The sequence below is a fragment of the Seriola lalandi genome, unplaced genomic scaffold (assembly GCF_002814215.2).
Source record: "Seriola lalandi dorsalis isolate HSWRI2012SDOR001 ecotype SW California unplaced genomic scaffold, Sedor1 jcf7180002054692, whole genome shotgun sequence".
Lineage (NCBI taxonomy): Eukaryota > Metazoa > Chordata > Actinopteri > Carangiformes > Carangidae > Seriola > Seriola lalandi.
Window position 1 is genome coordinate 2161223 of NW_019525245.1, and position 16406 is coordinate 2177628.

General features: G+C 43.9%; 1 protein-coding gene across 2 annotated transcripts in view; it reads right to left on the reverse strand.

The window, feature by feature from the left end:
* rassf5 (Ras association domain family member 5) overlaps positions 1-15043 on the reverse strand; it is a 28150-nt gene extending 13107 nt beyond the window's left edge. Inside the window, exons 1-2 of one of the 2 annotated variants that reach the window (XM_087178578.1) lie at positions 14155-15043; positions 95-222 (exon numbers count right to left, since the gene is read on the reverse strand). In XM_087178578.1, the coding sequence (XP_087034704.1) occupies positions 95-222; positions 14155-14941 (915 nt within the window). In that variant the 5' untranslated portion in view covers positions 14942-15043. The remainder of the gene's footprint in view (positions 1-94; positions 223-14154) is intronic. The other variant, XM_023423708.2, reaches the window with a different exon arrangement.
* Positions 15044-16406: the final 1363 nt, after the last annotated feature.

Consider the following 16406-nt stretch of genomic DNA (forward strand, 5'->3'; position numbering starts at 1 on the left):
CACACACACACACACACACACACACACACACACACACACACACACACACACACACTTTTACTAATGTAATATTCCTTGTCTTTGAAATGCTCACCTTGTGCTGAGGAGCTGTGGGAGAGGAGTTGCTTCTGGGAGATGGAGTTTTTTCAGGCTGTCTGTCCTTCTGGTTACAGTCCAACTGGACCTGGCTCTGACACTCCAGGTGACAGGTGTAGCTGCAGTCTGATGAACACAAGAACACACACTGATCAGAGAGAAGAGCACACACAGTTTGACAGAACCAGTCACTGAAAAGTCATGAAACCCTGATCTAACATTGTAGCCTGCACTCCTCTGCTGTATTATCTCCCAGAGTGCAATGCCGATCAGTCACCTGTAAGTGTGTAAGTCAGAATTTTGACTTGAAACACCAAACATGAACAGTCACGCAAACGTTCCCTTTACACAGAAAACTAGTGCCATCTAGTGGCTAATGTCAGACTCACACCCTCAGACAGTATTCCTTAATGAAACATAGTACAGTACACGCATGTGTGTGTGTGTGTGTGTGTGTGTGTGTGTGTGTGTAGAGTGATTTAGAAAATTATTTCATTTTTTGAAAAAGAAAAAAAAAATCTACAGAAACCTGCACACATACGAAACATCTATCCACATATTGTTATAATAAGGGAAAATAGCCCAACAATTCAAATACATCAATCAAGCAACTTAAACTACAAATTACACCTCTGAGATCAACGTCTCTTTTACCCATCAGATGGCAGGAAATACTCTGCTAAGTACATCTATCATAAAATAAATATCATATCCCCTTGTGCAAACACATTACACTGTTTATAATGGACATACTGTACAAGGTGCAGCAAAGAACTTAATGGAAAGAAACACATTGTGTAAAACAAGACATAATGTATTTTAATAATGGATGTGCATTCTTAAACATTCAAGGCCAACAAACTGTAACGGTATAGCAGCCGTGGCGTGGTCAACTCCCACCATACTGCTCAGTCAAAAAAACAGATTAGATGTAGGTACTTCCCCCAGAACTTCCCCAAATAGTCCACTGCTGTTCTTTAATTTTTAGTTGGTTCCACATATGACAGACTGGGCTTGTTTATACCTTGCAGACTTTATCGTGGTCAGAGGCTTTTCCATAGCCTCGCATCTCACTTCTCCTCAGTTGGTGAGGTAATCCATGCTAAAGAAAACTGGATGGGCAAAGGGAGGGCTGTAGTTTTGGGAAATTCTGAGTCAGATCCTTTTTATGGTCCTCAAGCAGGAAGCGTCTTAAATAAAACACTGTATTCTACATGCAATCGGCAAGATTGCATAAAAACATAAAACTGTTTAGACAAGATTTTGTTTACATATAAATAAACGGATAAATATAGATATTTGCTCATAAGAAACATATCGTTTTCTGGTGCACCTCTTTGTTGCTACGGTCAGAATAAGCTGAGCTAAGCCCTGGCTGTTTGTCTGTCTGCTGATATTAATGGCTCTGTGTGTATCCTGCTAAGAGAAAGGACACCACTGCATCTCTCACACTCAACATCAGCACCGTAACCACGGCAACAAAATTCTTGATGACCACTGTGGAAAGAGCTGTGGTAGAATCTTCATGTTATTAATCAGCGCTAAATCTCAGGCTGATTACCAAATACCTGGAATTAAAGGTGTCTTTAAAGCAGCTTGTTCAGAAATTAAGTGCTCTGTGTATTTTCCAAAAGGAGGAGAGACAGGAGACAGGATAGGGCTTACTGACAGGAGAGAAATGTCTAGCAGAGGGGAAAGGTCCGATAAAGGATATTTTGCACGTGACAGTTCAGAAGTCGCTGCATTAAGAGAGGGAGACAGGCGTAAGTGTGTGTGTGGGTGTGTGACAGAGACAGGTTGGCAGAGAGACAGGGTGAAAGGGAAGGGCCACGAAGCCTCGCTGACAGTAGGGATGTGTCGAGGAAAGAGGAGAGTTCAGATAAAGGATACTCTGCTCGTGACAGTTTAGAGGTCACTGTAAAAAGAGTGGAAGAAAGGAAACATACAGGGGAAGGGAAGAGAGAAACTCCTTTCCTGTCCTGCTACACTTCATTCACTCCATCCAGGAGATTGTGCCTCTACCTCTTTACCCTTCAACACACACGTCTTTAGTTTCTTACCAAGAGGTGGATGACAAGGTTGGCTCATGACTGTGCAGTAAATATGAAGAGCTAGCCTGGTGTTATCCAAAGAGAATGAAATCCACCTACATAACCCCTATATAACAACTAACAACAAATCACCACCATTAAGAGGTGCTGGTAGGTGTATTTTGTTACCTTCGGTCAGAGCCAGTGCTTGCAGTTTCCAGTCTTTGTGCTAAGCTTCATATTTAGCGTATAGCCATGGGAGTGGTACGGTTCTTTTCAGCAGGATAACCGAACAAGCATATTTCCCATAATGTCAACTTTTCTTTAATGATGTTCTGCTGAGTCTTCTTGTGAACAAACAACAAAGTTATGTTTATGTTCAGTATTTCGCAGCAGAATGCACTGTGTGTATCCTGTGTATCGTGTTTCTTTGTATTGTGCATGTGTTTTCATGCACATACATGATACAAAAAAATGGGATCCACTTTTGTAAAAAAAAAACAAAAAAAAAAAAAAAAAAAAAAACTCGAAAGCACAACTAGTGGCCCAAAACTCCACAGGATACCTTAAAACTTCTACTGTTTTTCTCAGGACAGAAATCGTGTGTTGGATGGTGGCGACTTAGAGAAGGACGGCCCTGTCTCCTCGGCCTTTCTTCTGTGAATTCGTTTTGAAGACAGGAATTAGAAAAAAAAGCAAAGAAAATGGGAGCGACAAAGGAGTGGAAACCTTTTCCTGTATCCACACCTACAGTATGATACACCCCTGTCAGCAAGTCATGGTTCACCCATTCCCACACTGATAAGACAAACTGTCTCTGTCTGTCATTCTCACAAACACACACACGCGTGCACACACACACACACACACACACACACACACACACACACACACACACACACACACACACACATATATTTACTAGATTCAAAACTGACAGACAAGCCCCTACAAAAAATTTGATTTTGTTTTTTTGCTGATTATTTTACAAATCCAGGTTAAAGATTTAACTAACTTATAGGATTTGGTTTAATTTAAAGGAGACGTTAGATTAAAGGTAAAGGTTCTGCTTTCAGTGAATTCAAGGCTACTCTGTAAAATGTGGAACTGAAATGGTTGAGGTTTTTCCTTATATGTACACATGGGTGTGTGTGCAGGCCTTGCATTAGGTGGACCTCCTGGAGTTGCAGTATCATACATGCATGGGTGCTAATGACCAGGTGGAGACACTGCCGCAGTGATCCAGCGACCAGGAAGGTCTGTGAAGGTTACTGTGTGCAGGCATGCTGACGCAGGCACAATCACAGGGAACCATGAGGGAGAGGAATGAAAGAGAGAGGAAAAGAGGAGGGAGTCAGCGAAACGAACACATTTCATGCGATGCTGGTTTGGACGCCTCAGACAAAATTTCCCCCTTTTGACTGCATGGTGGTACTTGCAGGGCTTCCCTTTTGCTCTTCTGCGGAAAGTCCATTGTTACACACACTGTCGAATGGGGAAGTTGCTTGAATTCATGACAGTGAAGCGGATTCCCCTCTCGGCTGGGGTGTTAGGAGAAGTTGTGTTCAGGTCCACTTGTGGGAATGCAACTGTTTTGTTGGAAGAGCCCCCAGCAGTGTATTCTGAACATGCAGAGGCAATCTTTTTTTTCTTTGAAACCGCATTCTTGCCATCCTGCTTCTGTATTTATCACTTCAAATTAGGCTGGAAACTACCTGATACTCAATTCTTCATGCAGGCAACTCCCTTGGACTGGAGAGTGCTTCAGTCTCACACAAAACCTCAAGCACCTCTCTCAATAGACTCTTTTAAAACTACTCTATTTATGATTTGAAGACAAGCTAATCTAGCTGTCAGTGTTCATAGACCATTTCCTTTGACTTGTCTTTTGAGACTCTTGATCTGGTAAACTGCAGAACTATGATTCTTCTCATACTCATAAGCATTTCAACAGATTGAATTGGTTTTCTACTTTTTCTGAAACTACATATTTGATACCATTTTACACAATCCTTCAGACCTGATTCTTTACATATCATAATTAATTCAATCTCAGTGCAGCATTTCCTTTTTTATAAAATGTATAAATGTGCACAGACCCATGTATCCGGAGGCAGGACACCAACAGATGACTATAATGAAGTTGAGCCATAAACACTCATCATCTGCTCCTCTGCACAGTCATCATGTCTAGAGTGTGTGTGTGTGTGTGTGTGTGTGTGTGTGTGTGTGTGTGTGTGTGTGTGTGTGTGTGTTGTCTCAACAAGGAGAAGGGCTGCTGTGTTATTTGTCGCCATGGTAGACTGGCCTTGGTTGCTCCTCCACAGCAGGAGATGCGTGCACAGATTCCCCCTTTGTCTCTCATCCCATCATTCCAGTCTGACTGCTTCTGAACTGACACTGCCTCCAGACAGAGCGGGACGATGATGCAGATAGATAGAGATGGAGACAGAGGCAGCACTAGGAAGTGGAAGGAGATGAGGGAGCTCAGAAGTACAGGATGTAAAGATCTATATGTAGTGGCTGTCTTAACTTCCACTGCTTCTGCACTTTGGTCGATAATGCGAGGAGGAGGAGGAGCTTCGATTACAGCGATCTAATGACGACGGGTCTGTTCTCAAAAGAGGCCAGTCAGATTGTCTTGGTGGAGGCTGCTGAATAAAAATTTTCTACGGTCATGTTTTGTTTTTATATCACCTAAAATCTTTTGTCCTCCTTCTCTTCTCGCTCTTGGAAGGCCAAGGAGCCAGAAAATTGCCCAGTTTCGACTTTATCTCCAGTAACCCGAGACATTACTGTGTGTGTGATCAAAACTGGACTGAGTGCTGTGTGTGTGTGTGTGTGTGTGTGTGTGTGTGTGTGTGTGTGTGTGTGTGTGTGTGCGTGTTTGTGCAAGACAGAAAGAGATAGGAAGATAGGGGATGTGGGTGGTTGTTTTTTCTTTCTGTGAGACAGTGGGTGTGGGACAGACAGCGGAGTGTAAAGACGGATTAGCAGTGTTTCTCAGGTCATGGAGGATGTCTGTATGGCACCAGATAGAAACATAGAGGAGGGAAGGACATATTGTGTTTTCTCCTTGTCTGGGTGAGAAGGGAGGGGTTAAATAGGGGTTAGGTAGCTATAATACAGGGGCGATGATATTAACACGGTCACTAATGAACCTAAAGGGAGCTCTGCAGGTCTTATGAGGAATTAGGAGCAGCTTCAGGGTCTTTGAGGGGCTTTAAGCAGTCTGATCCCATCATAGCTCATTTGGAGCAGTTATCCATGTTCTCCTGCTGTGTAGATCATGCGCACACACACACACACACACACACACACACAATGCTACTCATTCAACTGTGTCTCTCTCATTCACATATAAACCTGATGAACTCACATTTCCCCTGAATAAAATTTGACCCCTTCACCTTGACGTCAGTGTGAATTTGTGTGAAAAATAGTTTCATATTTGTTACTGACACTGTTTATCTCCATCACCACAGCATCTCTATCTTTGTCTTTCATCACCTACTTCTGTGCAGCTACAGACGCTCCCTGAATAACTAAACAAGCAAGAGAAGAACCCAGCTTTAATTTGTTTTTAAAGGCTTATTCTGTCCAATGAGCAACAAATGGTGCAGCTGAAAGCTTTAGGGTTTTATTTTTTGGCTTCTTGAGGAATATTTCTTTAGCTGATGATTATGTCATCACTGAGTTTTTGTGTTTTAGTGATTTTATGTTATATTTTCAGATGGATACTCTAACTGTGGGTTCATAGATTTGGATTTATCTGTATTAATTAGATAATAAAGTATGCAATGTTTAACACATTTCCGCTATGTAAGAGCAACGTGGCTGGTTAGACCTGAGCCTACAGTCAAAGTAAATCTGAGTGAATGTCTCTTTATTCTAAGGTAGTCTTGTTTGTTTGTCATCTACTTGCTGCAGTCTCCCCAACAAGTCTGTAGATATTTCCCAACGGTTTCACCATCTGTGCAGCAGGACTGGGTGATATGTCTGAAATCAGTTTCAAAATATTGAAAAAATAGCAAATGATGCAAAGATAATTAAATCAATGTGACAAAAAATATTCACTTATATTTCTTCCAAAATGTCAGCCTTGTCTCTTGGACTTACAGCCACCTCTTATTGTGTCAAGTTTCAGTATTATATAACATGATGACGACTGATCCATCTCAATGACAACTAAGCAAACTCCTTCAGCTGATGAAGGCCATGAGATGGGGATGAAAGCTCCAGAAAATGTTTTTTTTTCTTTATCAAAATACTACTACCAAAGTCATAAATGAACTGTCAAGCTCAATGACATTGATGTTCAGTGAGGTACAATTTGTGCATTTGATCAGATGAAACTTTTCAAATAAGTGCAACAAAAACATTTTAAATGCAGTTTGCTTGCATTGAAGGAGAACTAAAGGGATTTAGTATTGTACTAAATTTAGCAGCATTAACAAGGATTGGTCAAAGTCCAAGCAGCAGTGGCAGAGATATCCAAACTCTTAGCTCCTAACTTCTCCTCTGTACTCCTCGCAGAGTTCACTGACCTTTATATGCAAACTTGGTGAACTGCACCTTTATTTTGGACAACAGATTTTTGTAAAACAATAACACAATATAACACTACAATTCACTACAATAGAATTCCCCAACAGTTTATATGGAGTAATACTGAAACTATCCAGCCATGGTAGTAATACTAATCAAAACAAAATAACAAAAATGGGCCCTGAACACATACAACCTCATAACAGTACCCTCCCTAAAACACCCATCACTCCATCCCCTCTAACCACATCTGAGATGCTGATGACACTACAATTAACAAGTTATTATATTCTTAGTAGTTCAGAATTTAAGAGGAATTTCCAGCCAGTTGGCGTCATCGACTATTCTGACACACTTCGACAGAAGATAATTATAGATCAGAGATGCAACAGAAGAGGAACTGAGGAATCTGGTTTAGGCCAGTTTGTTCATAAAAGGATTAACTGGGTTTCCTTTACAGGGAATACCGTCTAAGAATACCCATTATCTGTCTGTGGTAGCTTGTGCTGCTGTTCCTGAAGCTTTTGAGGCTGCAGCATGATGTCACTCAGGTGGAGTGGTGAGCTCTAGATGAGCTGCTCCCTGACTCATGTTTGGTCAGGGTCTTATCAGGTTTACACAGGAGGGCACACACACACACACACACACACACAAACACACACACACACACACGAAAGAGCTGCAGTAAACATCTTTTTTTATTCAGCTGTCAGTCTCTTGCTGTGAATGGATCAATAATTCTGTAGCACCCAGCCATGTCGTTCCTTGCCTCTTTTTACACCAGCCACACTTTGTGCTAATGTTACATTATGTAAAAAACTGAATTAAAAAAAATTAGGCATTAGGCAGTCGTCTATTTGGAGAAAACATGGGAAAAATCGATGCTGCGCAGCCTCCAGCAGGCTCACACTTATCTCAAATTCCTGCTACAAATATGAAAGTCAATATGATAATCCACTTACATAGGATTTTCTCAGCAGATTGATAATGTAGGTTTTCTGTGTTTGTCTGCGTGTGTGGATATGAAAGAGAGACTGAGTGAACTGTGGATGCTGCTGCTTTCATCTGACCTGTTTACTGGACTATTCTACTGTTTACATCCAATCTGTAGCCCCTGTCCTCACTGTTCACACACAATCTTACACACATAGACAGTATGTGCTCTTACACAAAAGCAGGGGGGGGGACAGATCAGCCGATAGAGAGGGGGGTATAGACAAAGAGTAACAGGGCTTGAGGGCATTTCAGTTCACAGATAGACAGACTGACGCACACAATACCAAATATTTTGGCCCACAGCCGCCCTTTGAGGCCAACCCGGCTCAACCTGTCCACTCATCATCTTTCCCTTTTTTCTTTTTCCAAAGAACTGTCCCCTATTTTCATCACTACCAAAATGATTTGGATGCTTTGTACAACTTCTAAATCTCTATTCCCAGTTTTTACAACTTATGCAACCTCCATATTCCTCTTTTCTCCTCTCCATACCTGAGGTGGTGAGCAGAGATCCATTAGAGGACGATCGTCGGAGGATCCGCAGACTGTCACTCCAGGAGCGAGACTTGGGCAGCCTCTTCAGCAGCCGCCCCAGCCGCCGTGAGACCTGTCCAAAGCAGGCACTGCCAGCCTCCCCGTCCGAATCACCCCTGACCTCCTCCAGATGCAGCGACACCTGGCCGAGAAACGTTCTGCCCACCCTGACGCCTTCAACTCCACCGGACCCGACCCCCACCCCTGCCTCCCCCTTTGCCTCCTCCCGCCCCGGGACGAGAGGTGCTATCTGTGCCATGGATGGAGCATGGTGGCACCATCCGGCGGGCACCGTCCTGTGCGCATAGCCCTCGCTGGCTCTCCTGTCCTGCCCCCGGCTGCCCCTGCTGTCCCTCTGAGGACTGCCCCAGCGCCAGCCCCCCCAGTTCCCCCCTCTGCCATCCCAGCGCAGCCACTCTGCCACCGGTGCCACGCTCCGAATAAACAGCCCCCTCTCCACTCGCTCTGCCACCCCTCCACCTGTACTCCCCACACACTCCCTAATGCTCTCACCTCTCTACTTGCCTCGCTCTTTTCTCCACTGGTCGGCACCTGCCCGATCTTCCTCACACCTCACCGTGCGGACATGAGCCCTGATTCTCTGCTGCGCAACTTGTTCCTCTCTAACGTCTCTCTGTTATCAATGCTCCCTCATCCTCTCTCGTTCTCTCTCCCTCTCTGTCTCTACTGCAGCACCCACACACTCTGCAGTAACAAACAGCCAGCTTAAAGAGACAGAGACCCCCACATACAATCCTGGCTCCACTGTTCCTCTCTCCTCTCTTTCCAGCAACAGGAGCCTTTCTCCTTCCCAGTCACTAAGTGGTTGACTGTACACTCCTCACTCAGTCGCTGAGGACGTGGTGGGATCTCCATACAAGAGCACAAACGTCAAACACGACTGCAAAGCTGGTTACCGACACTACCTCCTCTCTCTTCTCACCCTTTTCTGTCTCCTTGGTCTGAGACCCCACAGTGTGGTCGAGGAGAAGTGACTCAGCCATCCTAGCTGCCTAACCCCACAAACAGTGACATATCTTGTCAGTGTGAAGGACTTGCATCACCTCAAATGTGTATTTGCGTGTGGATGCTTGTATATGTGGGTTGAGGTGATGCGCAGTCCGTTGGTTATTAATATGCGCATAAGAGAGCGTGCTAATGGGAATTATCCTCCTGCCCTACTTCTAAAATTGAATAGTTATGAGGAACAGGATGTGCCTCACTCACAAGTGTATGACATAATCACAAGCAATGCTTTGCTCTGATGTCACCTCTTTTCCCACTGCAGTGCCTGTTGTGTTTATGAAGGTTGAATATGATGTAATGTGTGTGGGCTTTTTTTTTTTTTAAATCCATAATTTCAAAATTTCGTTCGACTAACATGTGCTCAAGAATGTCTTTGTCCTGTCCTTTCTGCCCTAACCACCTCTTCCTCTGCAGTCCTCCTATCACTATCCACCAAGGGCGACCTAAATATAGCCTGCTTAAAAATCCCAACTGTTCTGCCATACATACAGCAGAGCGGCAATGCACAGAGAGGAGAGCACACAACACCATGGAGGTGTTTCTGAAGAAAGAGCAAAATAAGCTTATCTGTGTGTCCTATCTTGTCATTTCCTATATTTATCAAGGTCAAATAATGTTAAAGTGTCTGAGTGGGCGAAGACTCTTTCCATATGCACTGTTTGTGTCTGAGAAACTGAAAAAAAAAAAAAAAAAGACTGATACTGAAGGAAAATACAGTATAACAGAAGTGTGATGTGGTAGCATGTTGAACATGTGTTCAGTAGCTCTCTTCAATGCAGCTTTGTATTCAGATTCTATGTTTTCAGCTGGAGATATATGAGCTCTGAAGGAATGTTTTGGCTGAAGTCTAGCAAAAACTATATTCATCGCAGGACTGGCAGAGCAGCAGCAGTGGTATGCCGAGACAAGAAGGTTATGAGCCATTTAACACAACCCTCCTCCCATGTTTTCTTCTTCCACTGTGAATGGAGCTTTGAGAAGACCAATGTGAAACGGATGAGAAGGTTCCTAAGAACAAGGCCTGCACTGTGTAGACCAGGGGAAGAGGTAAAATAAGGAAGAGATGTTAGAGTTAAAGGAAAAAAATACATCCCCTAGAGAGAGATCAGGAATGCCATGGGGCATAAAGAATAGGAAGGTAAGGTAGGGAAGGGAAGGTAGCTGTGAAGGTCTGTGACACACACACGTGTGTGTGTGTGTGTGTGTGTGTGTGTGTGTGTGTGGGGTTTCCTGGCAGCCATGTGTCGATGCAAGTATCCCTCCCTGTCTCTGCAGTGACCAGCACATGACCTCACACTTGCTGCTGCTGCTGCTGCTGCTGCTGCAGATGCACTGTAACAACAAGGATCTCTACTCAGCTTGCAAATGTTGAAGCACAAATATCCGTTAACAGGGTTTTTTCTAAATCTGAGATCTATGTGAGCTAATTGTTGATGAGGGCTATTTCTTGTGAAATCAAGTTTCGTGGAACTCTGATCTCCAGAGCGTTCACCTTGTCATACAGTACTTTGACACAGGGAGCAGAGACATGCGGGCTGACGTGTAGGACCGATAACAAACCAAAGTACACAATGAGGGTGAGGAGGATACAAATTCACACAAACGTGGCCACTTTGAACAAACACTGGAGAACAAAGTTCTCTGATTAGAATAGCTGATTAATTGATTAGTTGAGCAACAGAGAATCAATTGGCATCTATTTTGATCATCATTGTGTTGTTTGAGTCGTTGAAATGGCAAACGTGACTCAAACGTTAGGATTTGCTGCTTTTCTGTTTTATCTGTTTTTATAGTTTTGGCCAGACAAAATTAACAATCAGTAGAAACCGTGGTAGGAAATTGTGATGGGAATTTTTCACTCCTTTTGGCATCTTATAGCCTAAACAATTGATTGATTCATTGCAAAAATGATTAAAGCCAGATTATTCAACAATGAAAACAATCCCCAACTCAAAGTGTAAGGCTGTTTTAGTTTAGGCAATCACATTTGTGTATTTGTATTACAATGTATTTGTAAGACCAAGACATTTTAAAATGATTATTCTGTATTTGTGAAAATTGAGTATACACAGTAAGAAGTGTGTGTCTTCTTGTATGACACAGAAACAAACTCAGCACTGGTGCCACACCAGCGTGGTTCCCTGAAAGCTTAATTAAATATTAATCTCATGTCTGACTCTGTCTGCCTGTCTGTAATCTCAACCTCTCTATCCCTGAGGCCTAATCCCCGGCAGGAGACTCCCAGAGCTGGGATTAAAGAGGCTGCCATTCCTGTCCCCCCAGTATTCCCTGACCAATGGCACAACGTGAAGAGATGACAAATCAAATCATTAGATGATTGATAAATAATCACTGTACAGATAATTACTCCTGTCACACAACTTTCCCTGCAGTTTTGTATTTTTACATGTTATTACTTTTTTGATAATAACATTTATCAATCTTTCTTCTGTATTTATGTGTGTTATCCTGTGCACTGGAAGGCATTGGGGGGGGGGTCAATTCTCAAAATGAGTCAGATTAGTGTCAGTAACAGACATTCGGAGCTCATAGATGTCTAGACATGTCACACTTATCAGACATGTTGGTCATATGCTTCATTATGTTATGCCCCATTAGGGCCTGATGCCACATATGGTAATTGTCTGTATGTGTGTAGTGTTTTTAGGCTTATCAGCAACACAAACATGGACGAAAGCCAGCAGAAGAAATTAAATCAGATGCCTATATAACAGAGCTGGAGACTATGAGCCTGGGAGCTCTGGCTACATTGACAGATTCCACTGTACAGCAAGGCCACATCACAGCAGTCCCTCCTAGTCCTTGACTATCCCCGGGGGAAAAGAGCTGCTTAGTTGTTTCTATGAGCTTCAGATGCAACAAAGCCAACACAGATAGAGAGAGGGTGATAAATTAAAGACAGTCAGAGGGAGAGAGGCATAAAATAAGACAAAGGCACAGAATGATGGTTGTTTATGGTTGCAAGGCCTCCGTCTCTCACTCCCTGTCATTTGCTGGGTGTAGTTGAAAGAGGAGCATGTGTGCGTGTGTGCGCTGTTTCTATTTTGGCAGTTTTGGTCACATTTCTCCCTACAAAAATACCCTGAAATGCCTAAAATTGTATTGCTTGTCATAAATGTCCTGGTGACCCCCACGACTGTGTACCGCAATCACCTCTGATGTTTTCCGGGAAAAGGAAGCTTAAAAGGACGGTTTGCCCTGGAGGACAGCTGCTGGCAGCATACAGCTACAGCTAATTAGCTTGATCCATAAAGAGAGAGAAAAAAAAACTCAGTGAAGTTCTTGGGTTATAAAGAAACTCATGACTGTGCGTGTGTGTGTTTGTCTGGGTTTGTGTGTGAATAGTGCTCCAGTTATCTCTGCTCTCGCTCCACTGAGCTCCTGCTGATAGCACACTAAATCAGACAGCTCTGCAGTGCTGGAAGAACTCTCACTCTTTTCCCCTCTCCCTCGTTCACATCGTCTCTCTTCCCTCCCCATTGCTCTTGTTCTATCTCTCCATGTCTCCTCGTTTTTATCACCCTGCCTCCCTCCGCCTCTCCTCTGATTCTTTCCACCATTTTTTGTCGTCACCGTTTCATCCCTCCGCTTTCCCTTTCCACTTCCCCTTGGTTTTGTTCTTCCGTTTTTGCTGGTCAGCCCTTTACCTGTCCCTTTCTTCACTCACGCCCTTCCCTCAATTTTAATCCCTTCAATTTCTTTATCTCACAATGCTCTACAGCCGCAGCAACCCCCCATGAGTGCCGCTGACACAATGCCAACTCAGCATCCGCATGCTCTCATGGACACACAAATTCCCCCACACACACACACACACAGCGCTTATGCATGTACAGTATGTGCTCAGAGAAGCCCCCCAAACACAGACACGCACACACACACGCTCTTCAGGCTGAGCTCATCAGCAAAAGGTGTGTCCGTGTGTACACGTGTTTATTTGAGCCAGATTAAACACATATCAACAATGCCAGGTCAAATTGGCTTGGCCCAAACTCTCTGTGTCCCAGAGCTGCGCAGGTGGGAGTGATGTCATCAGAGTCTGAGCAGCTCTCAGCAATACACTTTAGGCCATGAAGTCAGTACAGTCAAGTACATTATGTGACTCCAGAGATGTTGGCCTCAAATAAGCACTCTGATATACAATCAAAGAAAAATAAATGCTTTCCTCGAGTGTCGCCTGTTACATCTCTGTCACTCCTGGAACAAATACTTTGTTTTCATATCATCATCAGTTTAAAAAAAACATTAAAAGGACACTCACAGTTAAGTGTGAGCTTTACAGACATTTCCAATGTGTGTCTGGATTTCAGCAGTGCGTCACTGTGAATTCTACGATCTGTCTCTAGTTCTTTGAGCTGAGGCTGTAAATCACACAGTGAGGACTCTGGGAGGCAAAGCTGGAAGGACAAGATAATGAGCTTTCCATGGAAGATTTCTGGCTTTGTCTATGGAGCAAAATGCTCAGAAATGTCCTTCCCTATCATACTGGCTCACTCACACAAGCGCATGCTCTTTTTTGTGTACAGACACACACACACACACACACACACACACACACACACACACACACACACACACACACACACACACAGACACCAGTGTGGAAAAGTATAGCACATGGCTACTTGTACCCTTCACAAAGTAATCCTGTAGTAACAGGTCAGTCACTCATAACACCATACATTCACCAACACAGCCTACTCGCACCATCTCAATGAAACTAAAACACAACCAATCACACAAGTGAAATAATTTGAACTGTATTCATGTGCATGTTCTGGATTCACATCATATGAAAACAGTGCAGAGCAAGTCGCCGACAGAGCCTATATCACTGATTTCCATTGAGCATGTACAAAACTGTAGAGACAGATAAACATGTTGGAGGACTCTAACTACTTACTTTGACATTTGAGTGCCTGAGCTGTGATCTTACGGCTACAGGCGTCACACCAGTCCTGTGTGACCGGCTTGGCATCGAACCGGTGTCCTTCGCCCTTCTCGGTCCTCACCCGGGGGTCCACCCTTGGGGGAAAGATGGACCAGGCCTCCCTGCGGGACGGCTCGGTGCGAGCCAGCTTCACGACTCCAGTCTTGCCCTGAGTGAGCCGCCCCAGCGGCAGACTACTGGACGAGGAGATGAGCCGATGTCCGCTGTCTCCGTTCCGAGAGTCCCGTCTCCCATGTGGCGCGTCCCGGTGCCGGTCCGCTCCTTTGTGTCCACCGGCAACCAAATCGCCTGTCATGACATTGATGCCCGACCTCTTGAGCGAAGTCCCCCTCCGAGCACCAGTGTTATGGTTCGAGTCACAGTCGATGTTGCTGTTGCGGTCACCGGTGATGTGCCCTCTTTGACTTTCTAGGCTCCCGGTCGCGGTGTGCCCAACGCAGTCCGTGCTGCCCTCCTCTCTCTCCCGGTTCGGGCTACGTGGCGCAGCAGGGGCGGCCGGAGCTCCGCATCCTTCACTCGGCATCATTCCTGCCCTCACCGCCGTATCTCCCGCAGGTCCTTGAGACAACGGTTGAGTTTCCAATTCCCCTTCAGTAGTGACGGACCCGCACTCCCCACCGCTCCTCCTGAACATCATCTTCTCCCTGGAAAATCTCCTCGACGGCGTGATTTTCTTCCTGACGCCGGGCAGTTTAAAGTGCTGACCCGGGTGTTGCCCCACCACACTCGCAGACGCCATTGTCCAGTTCCCCTGTAGTGCGTGTGTGTTCGGCTGTTCAGTGTGTATTAGTGTGTTTTCACTCCGTGCTCCGAATGTAAACTCAACTCACGCCCGCGAAAAGCGTGTAGTAGTGACGCAAGGGATCTGACAGCTTTAAATGCCGCGAGCGCGCTCCCTTTAAAGCGACAGGAGCGCGCACTAATCCCTGCCTCACACTGTAGGTCTGCTCTGACACTGCTTTATCTGTTATTAAGCACTAATTCACTGGATGACAACAATAACATGTAACTAATGAAACTGATTTGTGGGTATGAAACAAAACTGACACAGAAAGACTTACAGTATGTTGTGAATATTGCCAGCATAGAACAGTGAGGAAGTCTAAGTGATTAAAACACAGTGTCATACTTGTTTGTGTAGGCTAGAAAAAAAAAAAATTCCACTTTGCAAAAAGGGCATGATCAAAACCCCTTCAGTCGAGAAAGCCCCTCAGGACACCCACATCACTCCCACACAGTGTGATTGAGAACCTTTCAGTTTCACTCTCTGTAGTGTCACAACAGCTCACTTGTTTTCTGTTTTGTTTGCAGTGGTGGAACAAGTGTTGAGATCCCTTACTTATTTAAAGTACTGATACAGCAATGTGAAAGTAGGCCTATTCATTACAAGTAGAAGTCCTGCATGAAGAATACTACCTCAGTTGAAGTCAAGTATTAGCAGCAAATGCAGTTGAAGCATTAAAGTAAAAGTACTGATGTGACATCATTAGGCGATTAATACTGAAACATCAGTGTGTAGGGAGCATGTTACTGTTGTGGCTGCTGGAGGTGGAGCTAGTTTTAACGACCTCATGAGTATTATATACTTATATACACCAGATAAATCTGAGGGATGGTGAGATGATTAATGGGAGAGGAAAGAAGAAACAAAGTTCTCATACACAAATGTGTTAATCATTTTTGGACTTTTTCTCTGTGAAAACTCACGATGTGATGGAGGTGTTAACAACTCACAGACATCTGAAATGCGACTCAGACCACACACTGCTTTTTGTTAGATGTCAGAGGCTAAAAAAGGTTGGCCACTGGTTTAATATTTAACAATGTGTTGTATCTTAAATTCTTGTTATATTATGCATTGTGTAAAATCTTCATCTTAAAAGTAACTAGTAACTGAAACTGTCAAATAAATGTAGGAGTAAAAAGTAAAATATTTCCCCTCTGAAAGTGGAGTGAAAGTATAAAGTAGCATAAAATGGAAATACTCAAGTAGTACTCAAGAACTAGTAGCTCAAAATTGTACTTAAGTACAGTACTTGAGTTAATGTACTTAGTTATTTTCCATCACTGTTTCCTTGAGACCTTTTATCTTCCCAGCCTATTTACAACCACAACCACCCAATTTGTGTATAAACTAAATATGAGAATGCAGTTATCACAGTCATTCGGGACATTATTGACTTCTCAGAACATGGCGATTCATC